The sequence below is a fragment of the Strix aluco genome, chromosome Z, assembly GCF_031877795.1.
Source record: "Strix aluco isolate bStrAlu1 chromosome Z, bStrAlu1.hap1, whole genome shotgun sequence".
NCBI classification, from domain to species: domain Eukaryota; kingdom Metazoa; phylum Chordata; class Aves; order Strigiformes; family Strigidae; genus Strix; species Strix aluco.
Window position 1 is genome coordinate 82,560,534 of NC_133971.1, and position 20,362 is coordinate 82,580,895.

A 20,362-nucleotide genomic window follows, 5' to 3' on the forward strand; every position below is an offset into this window, starting at 1 on the left:
CTGGCCAGTGCCTCCTGCATGGCACCGCCTTCCACCCGCCATTGGTCAGAGCCTGAGGTAGCGCACCTCGCCGCCGCTAGGCCTTCTAGGCCATGCGGGGATCAGGTTCCGGGGCAAGGGCCACTGCCGGTCGCGGGGGCTTGTGGGAAAGGCTGGGCGGGGGTAGTTGTTCACTGAAGGGAGATTTCCGCTGCCCCAGTGCTGGTGGGGTGGGACCGGGAGCGGGATCGGGCCGCTGGTGGGGCTCCCGGTGCCCGGGGGCGGCGGGGCGCTCTGTTTCTTCTCGGGGTGCAGCACCGCCGTAGGGGCGGAAAGGATCAGGGTCGGTGGGGGAGGTAGTGCCACGCGAGGCATTGTGGGACCGGTGGTGAAGATGGCGGACGCGTTTGGGGACGAGCTCTTCAGCGTGTTTGAGGAGGACTCGGCCGCCAGCGCCTCCTCCACCAAGAAGAGCAAAGAGGACACCAGGAGACCAGGGTGAGGGCGCAGTGGGGGTCCGGGGAAGCAGTGCCGGGGTGCTGTGGCGGCTGAGTGTCGGGCCGCACTGCTGGGCCCGGCTTCTGCCTGCTTATCTGAACTACTGAACCTCCTCGGACCAGAGAGTCGGTGCAGGGGAAGCGCTTCCCTGGGATTCCTAGCCCCAAAGCTGTAGCCAGCCCAGGCGCCGTGGGCGGTTGGGAAGCGCGGGGATGTGGGGACATGCTCATCTGGGAAGTGGTTTGAAAACCCAACAGAGATTTTTCGTGGGTGGAGTTCCCCGGGTCGTGCTCTGAATGTAGGGTGATCACTGTTTATAGGATACCTGATTTTTTTTTTTGGAACTATGTATGTAAAAGACAAAATTTAAATTTGCTTTCTATTTATGTTGCAGAAGAAAATTGGAGGAAAAATCTTCAGTAGTTGCGACAGGGAAGCCCAAAAGGGAAGTTGAGGTTGATAGTACTGAAGATACCATTTTGGGAAAGAAGCCAAAATTAGAGGATGTTGTATCAGAAGATGCTAAGTAAGTACCCAGCTTAATGTGTAGGGAAAGCATAACATGACATGCTGGTTAGCCGTATGCTAGTTGTGCATAGTCAATGTAAGTAGCTTTGCATTATTTTCATATAAAGATGAATAGGCATACGAAGTTGATTTTCCATTATCTATATAAATGAGGATGTGTTGGTAATACAGCTTCAGTGGTGATGACCACTGGGTACGTTTAAAATGATACTGAGGACAGACAAGGAACTGCAGTATGAAAAGTTCATGTATTTGTGGTTACTGCATATGGATTGGTGGTTTTTGGTCAAAGCCACCGTGTTGATTTCAGGCATATAGCAAGAGATAAGCAGTGATGCACAGGGGAGGAGGCAGGCTTGCTGTACCATGCCACTGAAAGACATTATTGGCTTGGGGTACAGGAAGAATAATTTGACCAAGGGAACAGAAACAAGGCTTTTGAGGCATGTAAGATTATAAGTGCAGCAAATATTTGGGATCGTAAGTATGGACATGCTTTTAAATTTGAACACAAATGGCAGGTATTTGGCATGTTGACAGCGACAGAGATAATGCAGCTGAAGGGAAGCCAGAATGCCTTTTCTGTGCTTTGGGATCTGTCTTCCCTCTTGTCCCTCATGTCCTTCATGACAGGTATTATGAGGTGTTTTGAAGGGACAGTATGGGCACTTTTGCAGCTTAGGGTATGTTAAGAGATTCTTGGGAACTTGGAAGTTTATGTTGGTTCAGAAAATGATTAGGAGAGTTTGTGGAAGAAAAATTCATCCAGAGTTGCCAAATGCAGGTCTGTACCTCCTAGCTCAAGATGTGGAAAACTCTACTACAGGAATAAAAATTACGTGCTCTCTGTGTTCTTTTTTCTCTGGGTGATGTATTATTGACTTCTGTCAGACAGAATCCTGGTCTGGATTGTCATTTGGTCTTACATGGTAATTTTTCATAAGTTTAAGGGAATATTTTCTATGAGAAAGTCGTGAGAAGACTTCTCGGAACACTGTAAACAAAGAGTAGCCGTATAGAAGCAAAACAGAGCCAGAGTCAACATTTTAAGTCAGTTTGTGTTAGTGGTCTCAGTGGAATATATACTTGTCCACAGTAACTTACTAAGTATGTTAAAACCATCAGAAAAAAACACTGTTTTATGCAGTGAAGACACTAGCCCATTTTTGTGGCCATGAGAGAAGGGACTGGTGAAGAAAAGAGGGGTCTCATCTTCAGGCAGCTGCTGTTGTTCAGTGTCATGACTAGTAGCAGGAATACAGGTCTTGAATTTTGCTTTGTTGTATATTGAAAAAAAGTCCCCATTTAATCAGAAAAGTTCATGTGAACAAATGTGATACAAGTGCTGTTTAGTGGTGCAAATCCCAAAGTGGTAGCTAGAGTAGGTTTATATAGTAGCAAAATTTTAATACTTAACAGGTATTCTTAGTCCTGGTAGTAGTCTCTGCCAAGTGTCCGTTTAAGTGTGCGCATCGTTTTTTTAATGTTGCAGTTAAAGTAGAGGTGAAGTTCAACACTTTTGCATTTATAAAGAAAACAGGATTTTTAAATACTGTTTTGGCAATCCTAACTCATATGTTTTTAGTCTGGCAGACCTGATGCCTCAAGTAAAGGTGCAAGCTGTGGAAACTGTTGAAGGTTGTACACACGAGGTAAGTGCAGTAAAATGCACACGAAAAATATAGGCTTGTTTCATAGAATTATATGTATTACTGCCAGTATAATAATACTGTTTATTGCACTTGTACTTATTGTATCATAGGATCCTTTAGGTTGGAAAAGACCTTTAAGATTATCAAGTCTGACCATAAACATAATGCTGCCAGGTCCACCACTAAACCATGTCCCTAAGCACCACATCTACATGTCTTTTAAATACCCCCAGGGATGGTGACTCAACCACTTCCCTGGGCAGCCTGTTCCAGTGCTTGACAACACTTTTGACAGAGAAATTTTCCTAATATCCAATCTGAACCTCCCCTGGCACAACTTTAGGCTGTTTCCTCTCATCCTATCCCTTGTTGCTTGGGAGAAGAGACCAACACTCACCTTGCTACAACCTCCTTTCAGGTAGTTGTAGAGAGCAATAAGGTCTCCCCTCAGCCTCCTTTTCTCCAGGCTGAACAACCCCAGTTCCTTCAGCCACTCCTGATAGGACTTGTTCTCTAGACCCTTCACCAGCTTCGTTGCTCTGCTTTGGACACACTCCAGCACCTCAATGTCTTTCTTGTAGTGAGGGGCCCAAAACCAAACACGGTATTCAAGGTGCGGCCTCACCAGTGCTGAGTACAGGGGGACGATCACTTCCCTAGTCCTGCTGGCCACAGTGTTTCTGATACAAGCCAGGATGTTATTGGCCTTCTTGGCCAGCTGGGCACACTGCTGGCTCATATTCAGCTGGCTGTTGACCAACACCTCCAGGTTGTTCCCCACCGGGCAGCTTTCCAGCCACTCTTCCCCAAGCCTGTAGCATTGCATGGGGTTGTTGTGACCCAGGTGCAGGACCCAGCACTCAGCCTTGTTGAATCTCGTACAATTGGCCTTAGACCACCAGTCCAGCCTGTCTAGATCCCTCTGTAGAGCTTTTTTGCCCTCAAGAAGTTATATTATTTCATACTAAATATAAGGTAGGACAGGCTTGTAAAGAGTTTGAAGTCTGTGTCTGGCATTGAGCATGCACAAAATGCACTTGAGAAATTAATAGAATATCTTACCGGAAGCAGATTGAATGATACTTGCAATAAAATAAGTGATTGTGAGGGACTTAATGATAATTTTGATAGGTTTCCATATATCAAAGGTACCAAGCACATTCTGAGTACTGTTGTTGAGGAGGAAATTGGTTGTTAAAATAGGTCTTTGTTCATAGTGTGATCTAATTGTGCAGCAGTGCATTGAAATATTTTGCTATTCTGCTTCAAAGAATGAACAGCTTTCTTGTAAGGCTGATTACTGTTGAAAATTACATTTTAATAAAAAGGAAAAGTGTTTTTACGTAAAAGCAAAATAATGAAAACTATCCGTTTTCAAATTGTGTTAATAGACATAAATACAATTTAAAATATGAAAAATCAGAAGTATTAATGCTGATTCCTTTTTTCAAATGATCCTTCATCCAAGGATGATTGTCAAGAGGAGTTTCTGTGAGAAGTAAATATGTAAATTTAAACTTCCTTGCACTTTCATGCTCATTTTCTGTTCTGTGCTGTCTTCCAGAACTAGCTCAAATTAATTAGGGTCACATTCAAGGATCCTGTATGATTAGACCTTTGTAATGAAGGAACTGTATATGCAATTGATGATATGGGTTTTAAAGCTCTTGCTTACGTACAATATTTGTTATCTTGAGGTGTCTGGTAGAGGTTTGCCATCGCTCAGTAACTGAAGAGAGCTTAAATATCTAGTAATAATGAATTTCAGATACTGGCCGGGAACAGGAACTTTACCTGTATAAATACATTGTCCTTGGAGAGGATATGTTAGCAATGTGAGCTGAATAATAGCTCCTAACATCCACTGGCCAGAAGCCATGATTGTGTCTTGGCCTGAAGAGCTAAATTTCCAAGGTGGGTGAAGCAGAAATATTTCACATAAGACAGTAAGGAGTGAGAGCAGGAGCATCATTGGGGCAGGTGGATAGAGATGCTGGTTGAAAAACTCTGAGAGAAAGAAAGGAAGGAAGGAAGCCTTGACATATGAGCTCATAGAAACAGGATAACAGAAACTCAGACTAGTTTTCATGCACTTTACGTCTCGTGCCCCAGGTCTTCATAGCTTGCCATGTCACTGGAGTGAACACCAAGAACTTGAGAACTCTGCAACTGTTTTTGTTTAAAATGTGTTTTATAGGTTGCACTTCCAGCAGATGAAGACTTCACAGGTCTGAAGCCAAGAACTGGAAAAGCTGCAAAAGTATGTGGTAGATTGCATTTATTTTTCTTTTTGCATATGCTTTAGATACTAGATGAAAGTAGAGGGAAAAATGATACACCCTGCAAGTAAGGCTTGGAAAAAAGTATCTTGAAAAGATAGCCTGTTGTAAGTAAGACTGGTGTTTCTATATTTTAAATTTGGTAGAGCAAAATGTGGTGGTTGAATGGGGTGGATAGGCTGTTGTGACTCCAGTTCTATTCTACAACATTAGGTAGACAGTAGTACACAGTATTACACATTGTACACAGTAGTTTTCCTAAATTAGTAAATTAGACAAAAATCAGTCATCGGGGCAAGATTTTCATTTGATATGACAACAGGATGTAAGTAAAGATCTTAGGTGTGGTATTAGATAACATTATTTAAATACAAAGTCATTGCAAATTACTGGATTAAGATCAGTTGAAGTTACATATCTACAGGATTTGATTTCTGCCTGTAATTTGCACACTAGATCAGTCACAAAACTATTTAGATGTAAATAACAGTCTGTGTTAAAAATATGTAAGGTTTTTGCTTTCTTTCTTTTTAGGAATATCCATTCATTCTTGATGCCTTTCAGAGAGAAGCTATTCTTTGTGTAGATAATAACCAATCTGTGCTAGTGTCGGCTCATACATCAGCTGGTAAAACTGTTTGTGCAGAGTACGTAATTTTCTGACAGGCTGTAGTAAGAGAATGGTATGATGCTTGTCATGTCATTTTGTTGAACCATCAGTAGCTGTTGTGTCTCAGTTTCTTGATACAAAGTTTGGACCATTAGTGTTAGAACTGAATGGACCACTCCTGAATATAAAAATTACTTATTTTGTCTTATTTAGTGGGTAGTGAAAGGCTTAATTTGTGTTTAAACTTACCTTTCATTTTTAAACAATCTGGTTTTGTTGAGATGTTACTGTATAAATGGAAAGGAAAGCTTCTTCAATACAAACTTTCATGAATTTAGAAAAAAATACCTTTGTTTTCAAGCCCTTGGCTATAACTAATAATGAGTTACTTGTATGTTTGCTTTGCTTTGTCAGAAGCATTGGTTTGATTTAATTTGCAACTTGGTGTTTATCAAGCAAGAAATGTTCAAAAGATAGTGTACATTTTTTGTCAGAGTTTGGTCTGACAGTGAAGTGACTTTGCTGACCTGAGGTGAGATGTGAAATGTACGTGTAGATGTATTAGAACATGGGTTCAAATAATAGTTTGTCATGAGACAGTGACAATTAAATTTTTAGATTTAATTAGGTGTGCTCTGATATCGGTAAAAATCTGTTAATGTCGTCAATGATTTGTTGCTCGCCAAAGTGGCGTACATAGTTGAGTTAAGATTCAACTGAATTTAATAATGCTTCATATCACTCTAGCAGTGGTCTGAATTTCGTATTTTATTTTGGGTTTTTTTTTTTGAAGAGAAGTTTAGAGGAAAGTGATATGCTCTGAAAGTCTTTCTGACAACTTTAATATGTACAATGTTTGAATACAGATATGCAATAGCCCTTGCTTTGAGGGAGAAACAGCGTGTGATATTTACAAGTCCAATTAAAGCTTTGAGTAATCAGAAGTACCGTGAAATGTATGAAGAATTTCAAGATGTTGGTTTGATGACTGGGGATGTCACCATTAATCCTACAGCTTCTTGTCTGGTAATGACAACTGAGGTAAGATCAGACATTAATTTGTGATCTGTGTGTGTTTTCTTCTACCCTTTTTTGACTGAGAAGGTCTGATATTGAAAGGTTAAAGTTATCATCATAAGCCCAGTTAGGGTAGAAAATGTTGCAAGTTCATTATACCACCCTTTAATGTTTTAACTTTTGGTTATTAAATAAGTTAGGTAAATCTCTGTAAACTCATGCTTTTGGACTATCAACAAGAAACTTTCATTCTCACATGCAGAAAGGCAGAACTAGGTTTCCTGAACGCTCAAGACACTGTTTTCTTTGGATAGATGTGAAGTACTGAAAGTCAGTCAAGCTTACTGAATCCTGTAGGGTCAGTTTTTTATTCTAGGGAAACAGAATGGGGAAAGGAAAATCACTGAGTAGTAGTTGAGTGGTTCATGCTAGATGCTAGTACACCAGGAATATACAGTTTTTCGTCTACGGTAACGAAAACTGTTGGCACAGTTGTGTCATATTTCTGTTGTAGAAATCTATCCAGCCATGAGTTGGAATTTTCCTCTTGCTGTCTTTACCTCAAAGGACTAGAGAGTCTTACAGAGAAAACTCTGGTAGGGGAAAATTGGAGTGGAGAGACAGGATGACTTGAATTCTGACAAAGGTTTCCTCTTAATCACAGAGACATTATCTATTAGCATGAGGGAGGAAGGCTTGGCAGAAGTAGATCTGTAGACCTGTAACAAATACGCTACCATGTAGAGGCTGGGAGAAAAAGAGTTTTTCTTTCATGTTCCTTCATTGTTCTTGCAGGGAAATGAGTTCATCTCGTATCACGAGATTTGTTAGATTGCAATCAACTTGGAAGGCATCTCACAGTCAATCTTTAAATGCTTTTAAGTTTTGTGCAAAATAAGATTTCATACTGCCATGCAAATGTGAACCAAAAGTTCTTGCAGTTTCTTACTGACACATCTGTAATATGTGACAGTTGCTATTTCATGTGATGATCTCAGGGTTTTTTTCCTCTTCTAGATTTTGAGAAGTATGCTCTACAGAGGTTCTGAGGTTATGCGAGAAGTTGCGTGGGTTATTTTTGATGAAATCCACTACATGAGAGATTCAGGTACCCTATATGTACAATTTTTCTTTTCAGTAATTTTTTTTCCCAAGAACAAATATTTTTCTTTTAAAGCATTACATCTTTATTCTCTCTCTAAAAATCAGTCATCTTTGTGCATAAATCATTCAGAATTTGTTTTCTACTGAATGTATATAAGATAGTTATTGTGTGTTGCAGTCTGCATTTTCTTTGCCGAGGCAAAAGCCACCTAGAAGGCATTTGTTGTACCCCATTTGTGTAGGGGAAGGTTTTTTGAGTTTTTGTTTTATTTTGTCTTTAAGCATGCTGTACTATGGCATCAGAGCTGAAAAATAGGCTTTAATCACGTAAATTTCCCATGTGACTTTTACACTTTCAGAACGTGGTGTGGTTTGGGAAGAGACAATTATTTTGCTCCCTGACAATGTTCATTACGTGTTCCTTTCTGCAACTATTCCAAATGCCCGTCAGTTTGCTGAATGGATCTGCCATCTTCACAAACAGGTAATGTTTCTGATGGGCTGTACCTCCATCCTTTTTGTTTTGTGGCAAAATACCGGCTCTTTGGTTGATGAGAACTGAGCCTTTGAGCATCTTTTTAGTCATATTGCTTATAAATGATGGTATAGATCGCTCCTGGCTTCTTTGGTTGTATTCCTAGCTTTTGCAGCTATACTGGCTGTTGGTTCTACAAAGCAACATTAAAGCTGTTTCTTTAAAGTTTATTTTCCACACTTATTTAGACACCAGCTTGATTTCAACAAACATTCTGAATTATGAATCAGGATGAACATACTATGATTTTCAGAGGGCTGATAGACAAGAGGTTATTTGGAGAATTTGTTTGAAGAATTCTGTAAAAAGGCCATGTGGAAATCAGAAGTAAATCATAAATCCATAGGAAATACTATATATGTATGCAAACAAAGTGAGAAAAGAGGAATGTAAGAAATCTATCCTGTTCCGTAACTGTTAGGTTTATTTTAATCTGTTTTTTTAAGAGATGCTTTTGCAGGAAAAAATATGGGAATTATAATTAGGGAAGTTGATATCCACAAGAGGTTGGTCCGATTTTAAACATACCCCAGAGATTGAATCTTACGTTGTTTGTGATGAAAGGAGTGTAGTATAAGAAATGTCTGTTTAAGCATGGCATAAAACCTTGACTTTGTTTTGCAGACCACTAGACACTGATTTTTTTTTAAAGATTTACATAATATTTAATATTTTAAAGGAAGTGGTCTGTTTATTTTTTTCCTAAACAAGCTTTCTCTGTGCATTAAAACCTTAAATGTTTTTAAAAGTCTACTGTGTGCCTTTTTTAGTTGGTGTAAGAAGTACTGCAGGCTTTTTTACAAAGTAGAAATTAACAGTTTTTCCTTTTGATTTTAAACGGTGTTGAGATTTTGAGTCTGTGTAATAATACAGAAGGAAATATTACCGGTCCTGACTTTTTGTGTTCATGAGAAATAATCTGGCTACAAAAATTCTGTACTTCTAAAGGACTTGCAAACTTTAATTTTCTTAAGCAATGTCATTAGTACAAAATTCATATTCAGGAAAGAAAATTTATCTTGCTTTCTGTGAGTCTTACTTTCTGGCTTTTAGAAATATGTATTTCAATAGTAATGTATTTGATTTTTCATCAAGCAAGTGTTTTTACAGTGCAATTAGAAACATTAAATATTTATGTATATGCTGTTCTTTCTTTATAGCCTTGCCATGTGATTTACACTGATTATCGACCCACTCCACTGCAGCATTATATATTCCCAGCAGGAGGAGATGGACTCCATCTGGTTGTTGATGAAAATGTAAGTGACATTCAGTTTGTTTGGAAGATCTTTTTCCTCGCGTATCAGTCACAAGCTTGGTCTCTTGCAAAATTTGGATTGGCTATGCAAAAAGGATGTTTGTGTTAAAATGAAGTACAAATGGATAGCAATGATCTCTGAATTGCTGTTAGATTTTTGGAGTCTTATAGAAGAGATTGGTTTTATTATCTAATGCAGGTGGTAGTCAGCTGAGTAGTAAGTACTTTGCTGAGATGTCTTAAGTGCCCTCATCCTTGCTTTGTTTCCTAAAATGCGTGCTGCTTTCTGTAAATCTGCAAAGTAGCTGATGTTTCTTGTACTGTTTCTCAAAGGAAAACATAGTAGCATATAAATTTTACTTTGTCTGAGGGGGCAAAATATTTTTGTGTCTAGGTGATTTTGAAGTAATGACTTGTTTAAAATTCATCATCAGCTTGCACAGCAGTAGCTAATGTCACAAACAGTCGTACTGCACTTGAAGCTAGGTCTTCATTGCGCAGTGTAGTTTCATGTAGACGTTCCTAAAAGTCAGTTTTGTTATTGTGTTATTCAGCAGGTCTAGCATGGTTAATGGTGTGGTGGATAGAACAATGAGCAATAACTTCAGAGACACCAATGTAATTCTGACCTGTGACACTGATGTAGTAAACTCGCTAGCTTATGCATTGTTTTTGTCCTTCTGCCTGTAAACATGGGCTAATGGTACTGGCTATGCAAAGCACCAAATATTTTTAAGTGAGCTATGTAAGAAGTAATTGCTTACAAAGATTGTGTTTTATATCTAGGGAGATTTCAGAGAAGATAATTTTAATACAGCAATGCAGGTGCTTAGAGATGCAGGAGACTTGGCAAAAGGGGACCAGAAAGGCAGGAAAGGAGGATTGAAAGGTGAGTTTGAATCCCATTCTAAAGTAACTTTTTGTATAATACAACGAAGTTGTATGTTGTCCTTTTGTCTCAGTTATTCCGTAAGATCTTTTTTTTTCCAAAATAACATTTAAATTAATATAATCTCTCTGCAGGTCCTTCAAATGTTTTTAAGATTGTGAAAATGATCATGGAAAGGAATTTCCAACCTGTGATTATTTTCAGCTTCAGTAAGAAAGACTGTGAAGCCTATGCACTTCAGATGACAAAGTTAGATTTCAATACAGGTACAGATAAATAAAATGCAGTTTTATTCACAATTGTAGTTTGATGTGGAATGTTACTCGGGTTAGATATTTCTAATTCCTGTTACTCTATTTTAAACTTCATTCCTTTCTTCAAAATCCCGTTCACTTCAATAATAGCACAAGAGTTCCTAGGAAATTCTATAATGGGACAAGATGTAACAAGTGTATTTCCCAAAATTTTCATGTTATGTCCATTAGAAAAATGAGTATTCTCTCAAAGTCAAAACAGCTGTGTAACAAACCACTAGACTGTTCTTTCTCAACTATTAAATCCAGTTTTCTTCTTCCCCCTTCTCAAAGAAAAAATCAAAAGTTAAACAAAGAATATTTTTTAGTTTTGGATTAAGACCAAGCTTGGAAAACATTTAAGCTCATTTCTTCTTGGAAATGTTAAGAGTTGTAACAAAAATAAGGAATTTGTTGTAAATCAACATAGCGCTTCATGTTTGTGAACGGTTCAGGGTTCTTGGTTGTTTACTTGCTCTAGCCTTTGCATGTTCTGGTTCAGTGTTGCAAAATAGTGCACCCATTTCTGTCAGAAAATCTAAAGATATGCACAAGTGCAGAGATGCATTTTCATACATTTTCTTCAGTCATATCTTTGAATATGTATTTTTGATATTTGTACTACTTAGGTAGAAAGGATATAAACTTAGAGAATTAGCAGGGAAGAGGAAGAACCTCTGTGTCCATGCAGACAGGGACTAATAGGTAAAAGAGAAATGGGGAGGTTTATGAAATAGGCAGAAAGTACGTAAAACTGAGAAATCACAGTCTTAGAAATAGTTGAAGTTTAGGCTATTCTGCCAAGTTTGTTCTATTTTCCTTTTCCCTGAGCATCTACTGGTTACTGTTAGGCTCCTTCAGGCTCACATTCAAGTCTTGACCCAATGTGGATGGTTTTGTGTGGACTTCACAGTCTTCCATGCTCTTTTTATTGTAAACTTGTAACTATTAGAATGTGGTAACACTTTATTTACATACAGTATTAGCCTTCTCGATTTTGTGATAACGTACAAATTGCCTTCTTAGATGAAGAAAAAAAGATGGTTGAAGAAGTGTTCAATAATGCAATTGATTGTCTGTCAGATGAAGACAAAAAGCTTCCTCAGGTGAGTGGAGATTGAATAGGCGTAGCTACTGCTCTCCTGTTTTCTGCAACTTTTGAGGCTGTGGGTCTTTTGTAGTGGGTACAGAAATTATAAACTGGATATTCTCATTCATCTCCCCAGGTTTTAATCTCTCTTACATTTCTCCCTGGAATTGTGAAATAGGACTCAGTGATTAGGATTCCTTCCAGTTGTGATTCCAGTGAATGACATATGCCAAAATCAACCATGGAGTTCCTATCCTGTGTTTTATTTTTTCCTGATCATGTTTTTAAGTAAATATAAGGGCTTATAAAGATATGTATCTGGGTTAAAACTGTCTGGAAATAGTTCATATGAGAGCGCAGCATGCACTTTATCAGGTATCGGCTGCTGAGCCTTTCAAAAAATTGAATTGATGCATCTGCATTCTAATTTATTGTGTAATGACTAAGCATAATGACAGCCTTTACAGTGGAAAAATACAAGCTTCTAAATGGACAGAATTTTACAGGGTTCAGTACTTTTGCAATAAATACTAAAACTATAATTTATTCCTACCCCCTCTTTATTTATTTGTGTCCATCATTTCTTAATGTAGTTACCTTTATTGTGAGCATGGCAATTTCTTCTTTTAAAAAACAACCATTGAATTTTTGGCCATGCCTATTTGCTTTGGATTCCAGATACCTGTTTTATTTGTGAACTTGAGAAAAATGGAAAATAAGAATCCAGTATATAAGGTGTTACATGCTGGTATTTTTGGTAAGCTTATAACAGTGGCATTATACCCAAGTAATCTGTTTTGGTATCTGTGGACATTATCTCAAAAGCGTATTCTCAAAATTAGGTTTGGGGTGGTAACCAAGTGTTAATAGATTGTTAATGGGAATTATTGTTTTCAAAGAAAAAACAGAGACAAAACTGAGTTTATATAGGTATTTGAAGTATAATGTTTTTAGAATTTAAGAGACGAATTCAGTCATTTACAGCCTGAATTTCCATGTATGGCTCTCGTGGGTGCTGACTTCACTGTTCTACAGCATATATCAATAAATGAAATCACTGCAACTAAAATTGAAACAAAATATATCATGCATACCAGGATCGCTATTTCCAAAAATTATTTTAAATGAGGCAATTTTTTTTGTATAGAGGCAAAGTTAAGTACTAACTGCATGTGTAGATTAGGGCATAGCTTCACAGTTGGCTAACCCAGTTTAAGACTAGTCTATTGAAAAGATTGGCCTCTGGCTTTACTCTTCACATCATCCCTAGTTCTAACTGGAAAATAATACTGAAGGGTTATTTATTGTATTTAAAATCGGGAGATACTGAATTACATGAACACTGAGGGCAGTGTTGAGGTTTTCTGTTCAGGTTTTATTTTTTAGTAATGAATATTAAAGTTTTTTTACGGGTCTTTATACCTTTCTTCCCAGGTTGAGCATGTACTTCCTCTTTTGAAGCGAGGAATTGGTATCCATCATGGTGGTCTGCTTCCTATCTTAAAAGAAACCATAGAAATTCTTTTCTCTGAGGGCCTAATAAAGGTATGTAATTCATGTCCATGTTTAGGTTTTTTCTCTGTTGTGAGTAATCTGAAAAAATGAGAACTGTGTCTTAGCTCAGAATATATGCTAGTATTACAGTGGAGATCTGCTTATGGACTGAAAAAGGTGAAAGACTCATTACACGTGCCAAACTGAAAAATGCTTTATGTTTTGAATGTGATTCTACGCAGGAAGCATAAGGCTTAGTACTTACCAAAACTTTTTTTGAACACTCTGTGAACCATTAAGTAGGCAGTTTTAAAAAGAGCTACACTCATGTGAAGGGAAAGGCTTCATTCTGTGGATCTACATAGTGGGTTCTGCAAGTGCCCACAGCACCTCTGGAAGCCTGTAGTTGTTCCAGTGGCACAGGTTGATTGGTGTAACTGATTGCAGCTCCCTTCCCTTGAGAAATGCAAATATTTCTGTAAATGCCTCCATCTTTACCTGAAAAAACAATTCTTGAAGCTGGTTATTTTTTTTTTCTCTCCATAAGGAAAAGTTTGTAGTCTTTAATACTTTACCATAGATGTCTTATGTTAGTGCACAATTACAGCTCTAGTTTTATGTGTTCCAGATTTTATTCTAAAGTATTTAAACTTATAACGTCTAACTTCAACATTTTCTTCAACTGTTTTAAGATATATTTTGCTCCTATAAATGATTGTAGACATTTACCAGGGTGTTTATTGGTTGCCCTAAGGGACATACGTTCAGATGAAGGTTGTGGGGTTTTTTGGATAGCTAACTGTTATTTTCTTTTTGCAAACTTTGAATGTGGAAATTAACAATTATTTTTCATTAATATAATTTGCACTGCCTTGTGTTTTGTTTTGGAGTCTTTCACATGGTCCCATCTAACTAGTTTTCATGTTTTCCCAAAGGAAATAGGGGAGGGGCGGGGAGAATGCTTTTTGTGCAGTTTTTAAATATTGAATGCACCTATGTTCCTGTGTTGGCTGCACATAAGTAGTAAAATCTGGAGAGGTTTTGTGTAGTAATCTCTGATGATTTGCATGTTTGCTTAAGAGTGTTTGGTTTTGCCTGCTTAACTTTAGTCTGTTTATTTAGGCCTTGTTTGCAACAGAGACTTTTGCTATGGGAATTAATATGCCAGCCAGGACTGTGCTATTTACAAGTGCCAGCAAATTTGATGGAAAAGATTTCCGATGGGTAAGTGAAAAATGGGTTCTGTAGAATAACTGAATTGCATTATTTAAACCTTACTAGGATTAAATTTAGTTGTGATGTATCCACTTCAGTGTAGTAGAAAATATTTTTTTCTTTCAAAAATCTTTCTTTGTTCACTAATCCATTTATCATTAGTGTACAAATTCCTGAAGACAAGATTCCTCAGATTATGCATGAGATTATTTAGTTTAATAAGACACAGCAAAAGGACATGAAACACAGGTTAGTGGTGGACACTGAATTAGACCAAGACTTCTGCACAACTTGTCCAAGACTGTGTGACCCAAGCATTTTCTTCTGTGTCAGAGAAATGTGGAGAGTAAGTGGGTTCAGTATCATATCATAATGATTGCTAAATTTAGGTTTAGACAGATGCAAGAAAAGAGATCATTTACCTCAGGAGAGTATTGATTGTTCTGTTCCAGCATAGTATTTTGGGTAGCCCACAGAAAGACACAAATGTGCAGAGGGAGAGACACGTTAAAACAGCTGAAAAACAAGTAATTTAAAAGTTTTAAACATTAAAACCAGGTATGTGATTCACATATAAATAATAATAAGGGTGTACAAGTCATCCCGTTATAAATAAGTGTCATGGTTCATCTTTCAGAGATGGGAAAACTGAGGTAAACATGACAAGTGACTTGACATGCATTATGAAGTAAACATCTTTTCAATCTTAGTTTAGGCTGTTCAGTTTCACTGTGCGTTCAGTCTGATTGCATGTCCTTAAGGTATATGTGAGAACTGGCTACCTTTGAGGTATTAGATATGTGATACTCCTGCTTTTGAAATGTTTTAACACAGTTTCCTTAAGTAGTTTTTGAGATCTGACTTAAAGTGAATGTAAGTGCCACAGATTACAAAAAAAAGGTTTTATAACTTACTGAGACATAGGGAGCCACTTATAGCTGGCTCTTGTCCATGTCCCAGTTCTTTATAACCTCTTCGATTTCACTGTTAGTAGGCATAGAAATGCTGCTTCTGCTGGGTATCAGTATTTTAATGTTACATCTGAATAATTTTAATCATTTGAATGAAATGATACATTATTTGAAGATGGTGAAGATGCATTATCACCATGTATAAGATGTATTATAGTTTAATAATCTCCACCATGCCCAGCAATCTTCTATCACATAAGACATAAAATGTTTTTTGTACTTATTAAAATGATACACAGTGTTACAGAAATCACTGTAGCTATGGGAGCATTAGTTAACGCTGCTGACATACATTGTTCATAGTCATGGAATCTGTGAAAAGTTCATGTCGTAGATAACTCTCCTGATTTTTATACATCATGGTCATTTACTGCATAATTGTAAATAGCACTTTATATGTTCTTGCTATTTTTCTGATGTTTGTTAAATTTTTTTCTTTTTCTTGTTTTATCCTAGATATCCTCAGGTGAATACATTCAAATGTCAGGTCGTGCAGGACGTCGAGGTATGGATGACAGAGGAATAGTAATTCTTATGGTGGATGAAAAAATGAGTCCAACAATTGGCAAGCAGCTCCTGAAGGTAGGAGAGAAGTTAACTTTTTTTTTAATCCTCCCCACTAAGGTGATTCTCATTTGAATAATGTAACATGTAAAATTGTACACCTAGAACAAAAGGTATGTAGATCATGCAAGTAGGAGGTGCATGGGCTAAAAGGATTATGGTTTTCACTGCATTTTCTTTAAAGTGGGAGTTTCTGTTGTGAGACAATATTAGAATACCAGTATCATCCTTCTCTGTATAAAAGGAAAGGTAGAATTACATTCTGTTTTCTAGTGGTTTCACTACTGCTGCAGCGTTCTGTTCATTTCTTGCTGACCACAGTCAGTTCAAGGATATTGCTGAACTAGAACAGGTTATCTGAGCTTTCAGAAGAATTATTAAAGGCTTGGTTCTGTGGTGAAATAAAACTTTGTTAATGGACTTTTCAGTGTAATAGACAAACTGGATAAAGACATGCAAAAAAATGAGGTACATATAAATAAGAGTGAGATGGCTGTCAGCTAAAATTAACTATGGAGAAATTGATAGTGCTTGTAGGAAACTGAGGTTTATAAATCAAGAGACTGAAAAAAAATACTCTTGTGGTTGAGATGGGCATTAGATTATAGGGCTTCCTCACATTGTAATGGAAGTTGTTACAGATTCAATAATACCCTCTTGCTTTATAGTTTGAATGTGAAACATTGGACTCATTACACTTCTATTTAAATTACATGGCAAAAATCACCATAATGAAGCATAATATTCTGTTCTGTGTGTTGTCTGTCTTAGGCTGCTTACAGTAATTGTGTATGCATGTTAAAATTGAAAACTTGGGGAGTTCCTCTGCACGCTGTTCGGGAGCTTGTAGTCTTGGTACAAATAGCAGGTCATTTGTGTTAAAATGACACTTAAGAGTATTATTAGAGTTTGTATAAATTGTGTTAATTGTACCTTCTTAAAGTCAGAATTTTCGTGAATGCTATGTTATGGCTAACTAACCACAAATTAATAACATAAGTTTCAAAAATATTGGAACTCGTTCATATATGGTAGCATTAGGTTTTGAATTTACTTCTTAGTCTTGATTTGATTTGTGTTTTCTCAGTGGAATGGATGTATATTTGTTTACATCCACACTTAATGTGTGTGTACATCTCTGAGATGTGCGAAGGCTAAGTATTTTAAGTAGATTTTTATACGTTTTTAAGTCTCTAAAAAAAATAGATGTGATTTTGTGGCACACTTAATTTAAATAAAGTCTTTATACCATTGTACTTCCACAGCTGAAAAATTAAACAGCAGGAGATACAAAATGAGAGAAGAAAAAAACAGTCCTTATAAATACCATTAATTTTGTGAACTTGTAATCTGTAGTTTATAAAGAATATCTCCCAAAGGTTAATTTATTTGAAGTAATAGTAAATAGCTTAAGAAAAATTGATCTTTCAGTTATTTATCTTCAGGCTTTATGAGATTACTGTATAAGCTCAACCATTCAGAAGGTGTGTTTTTAAGTTTGTAAATTCAGTAGTTTGAGAACTGTAGAACTCAATCTTCATGAAGTATGAAGAAAAAAGGAAACAGTATATCACCTACATCTTTTTGATAATATCTTGATTTGTTGTCTAGATTTTAAGGAAATAATAAAGAATATTTCCTTTATTGAAACTATAAGCCCTTTGATATTTTTTTTTCTACCTTTTGAATTATAAGGAAACAAAAGGGGAAAATAATGGGAAGGTTTTGGCTTTCCATAGTATCACTTGGTTCTTCTCCACTGATCTAAATACATTAATGTATTTCATTAATTTTTCACACTACTTCACTTGTAAGCAAGGACCAAATTTAAGATTTCTTTGAAAAAGATTAGAAGGGGCTATAATGAAGGTATTGATGCTTCTGTTACTATTCAATCAATTGCTGAAAAGGCAGTAAAAGTAGTCTTTTTTATGAGATGAGCAGTACAACATAAAAAAATACTTCATATTTTCCCTTTTAAATACAAAACACTTTGAGGAAATTTTATGTCAAAGCAGGCCAAGAATGTATACAGACTAACATTTCTTCAATATTGACATTTTGTATACATCGTTAAGTGTGTCTGAATCAGCTTTTACTTAGTAACTGACAGTGTAAATAAAAAAAATCTGTAGTAAGATCATGATCATGTCTTGTGGTAATGTTTTGTCGCCACATCAAGTATTGTGGCTTTGCTCCAGGATAACCTAAAGATCTATAGGGAAAACTTCAGGAAAAAATGCATTAGCCATACTGAGAATGATAGGACATTTACATAGGACATTTTTATCGTAGCTCTTCAATCCTAATGCATGTCTGATCCAAATGATTTCCTGAATACTGAGCAAAATGTCTAGGAATAGTGTTATCAGCTGCTGTTAAGTGAAGTGAGAGCTTTGAGTACATTTCAGTACCAGCAGTATTGCTGCAGCTGTGCTGTTTGCCTGCCACTGTTCATTGCAACATTGTGTACAGTACTTCAGACTTCAATTCAAAGTTCAAATCTTAGATGGAGTTCTTCCAAGGGATATTTGTAAATATTTCTTAAACTTGGTAATGTACATTTGTCTTCTGGAGTGTAACTAGGTTTTTTTGTTTATCCTTAGCATTTATTTGACCATTGAATATTTAGTAAACTGGTGATTTGCACGAATCTATAAACACAATGTTTGATAGATTTCTGAAGACAGTAAATTACAGTCTTACATTTGCATAATACTAAAAAATGTTTGGTGGGAAAATTTTTTTTGTTTCCTTAATTAAAATCTTTAGCTACATTGTGTTAGTTTAGGTAGAAAGTGGAAAGCTTCTCCTTGATGCTAGATCATCTTTGAAACCAGAGCAGCATCTTTCTGGTTGGAATTTGGCCATGTTACAAGCATGTATTCCTTACAGAGCCAACTGAGTTACTGAGCAGTGGTAATCTGTTTTGTCTCTAAAAGACAAAAATCTTAAGCTAATTACATTGCAGAAATGAATGATTGTATAATGAAAGAAAATGTGCTAATGTAAGTTAAGTTTTTGAGCCTTGAATTTGGGTGTATCAGTTCTTTGCATCTACTTATTCCTTCACAGGACAAGCTAGATGGACTGAAAAATTGAAAGAAAACATCCATCTAGCCAGATAAAATACACAGTATTATGCTTTCCTTGTCATTTGTGTATGGAACATAAAGTGCCTCGATGCCAAGCTGTAGGAGATAGTCCACTAGCTACATCTGACTCCTTGGCTGGGCCTTAATTTGTAAAGTTGGCAGTACTGTGCTTGTTTGGCACGTATGGTGCTATTAGAAATCTGTCTTGTCTTTTTGAATTTTATTTTGACTTTCAGGTTGTTTATTGTACTAGGCAAATGAACAGGATAGCGAGTCAGACAGCTTAATACTTTTCTCTAACTTTCTGCCTGTTTGCACAGCTCTCTCATATGACGATTGTGCAGTTGTTAGAAAGTTTCTTAATTTTGAAAGGACAAATCATTGTTCCCTTATAACTGAGGCAGCATCTGTGTTTTAATCATCTGCTCTGTATCAGATATGGCTGTTCCTTTCAGACTCCCAAGTACAAAGAAAATTCTACTTACTGTGAAGAGCTATATTTACATAAAAATAAATACATTTATGCTGATTGGGAATAAATAAGATTGGAAATGGTGAGGTGATGAGAAGCTTCAACTGCAGGAAGAGGAAGTTTCTGGACAAGGAGCTATGTGATGAAATTGCTGGAAGTTAGTATTTTTGCATAATCATAGCTGCCTGTCGGCAAAGCAAAATAATAATAAGGCTTGGGCACCAGCGTAAGTTTCTGTGGATTTCTAACACAGAAAGTGTAACAAGCAACTAAAACTTTTGCCTGGGTCATGAGAAATGCCATAGTTATCTAATGCCATAAGAAACTCTGATAAATCAGAATTCTGTGTTTTAAAATAAATATGGGTGTGTATGCTCTTGAATTGGGTTGAAAAATAGTAAAACTTTTAAAATTACCTAATGTAAACACATAGATTCTGTTTGAGTGGTTGGGTTTTGGGGTGATTTTTTGTTATTGTTATTGCTAGGTAGATTTAGGACAGTCCAAAACTGTTATTAGTCTTTATTACCCTTTAAAATACCCATATGTACTAACATCATACTCTTGAACTTATTAGTGTGTTTTTGTTTAACTGATCTCATTTGACTAATATATAGAAAACCCTTCCAGTGAATGGGAAATTTTTCAGGTGGTAAGATTTATTCTGTTATACTGAGTTCTCATTTTGTTCTTATAAATGGTACTGAATTTTTACTGTATGATCAGGCAAGAAGCATGGGAGCAGAGCATCAACAGAGCTTCTTTTTTCAAATGAAATGCTTAGCACAGTCGGAGTAAAGAAACAGAGGTTGTTTGCTA

At 36.7% G+C, this 20,362-nt stretch overlaps 1 protein-coding gene across 2 annotated transcripts in view; it reads left to right on the forward strand.

Moving 5' to 3' along the window:
- Positions 1–156: 156 nt before the first annotated feature.
- MTREX (Mtr4 exosome RNA helicase) overlaps positions 157–20,362 on the forward strand; it is a 46,473-nt gene continuing 26,267 nt past the window's right edge. Inside the window, exons 1-15 of one of the 2 annotated variants that reach the window (XM_074811722.1) lie at positions 157–477; positions 872–1,003; positions 2,591–2,657; positions 4,855–4,917; positions 5,471–5,583; positions 6,413–6,587; positions 7,581–7,671; positions 8,027–8,151; positions 9,363–9,461; positions 10,247–10,349; positions 10,484–10,615; positions 11,669–11,748; positions 13,167–13,277; positions 14,349–14,450; positions 15,869–15,994. In XM_074811722.1, the coding sequence (XP_074667823.1) occupies positions 374–477; positions 872–1,003; positions 2,591–2,657; positions 4,855–4,917; positions 5,471–5,583; positions 6,413–6,587; positions 7,581–7,671; positions 8,027–8,151; positions 9,363–9,461; positions 10,247–10,349; positions 10,484–10,615; positions 11,669–11,748; positions 13,167–13,277; positions 14,349–14,450; positions 15,869–15,994 (1,623 nt within the window). In that variant the 5' untranslated portion in view covers positions 157–373. The remainder of the gene's footprint in view (positions 478–871; positions 1,004–2,590; positions 2,658–4,854; positions 4,918–5,470; positions 5,584–6,412; positions 6,588–7,580; positions 7,672–8,026; positions 8,152–9,362; positions 9,462–10,246; positions 10,350–10,483; positions 10,616–11,668; positions 11,749–13,166; positions 13,278–14,348; positions 14,451–15,868; positions 15,995–20,362) is intronic. The other variant, XM_074811721.1, reaches the window with a different exon arrangement.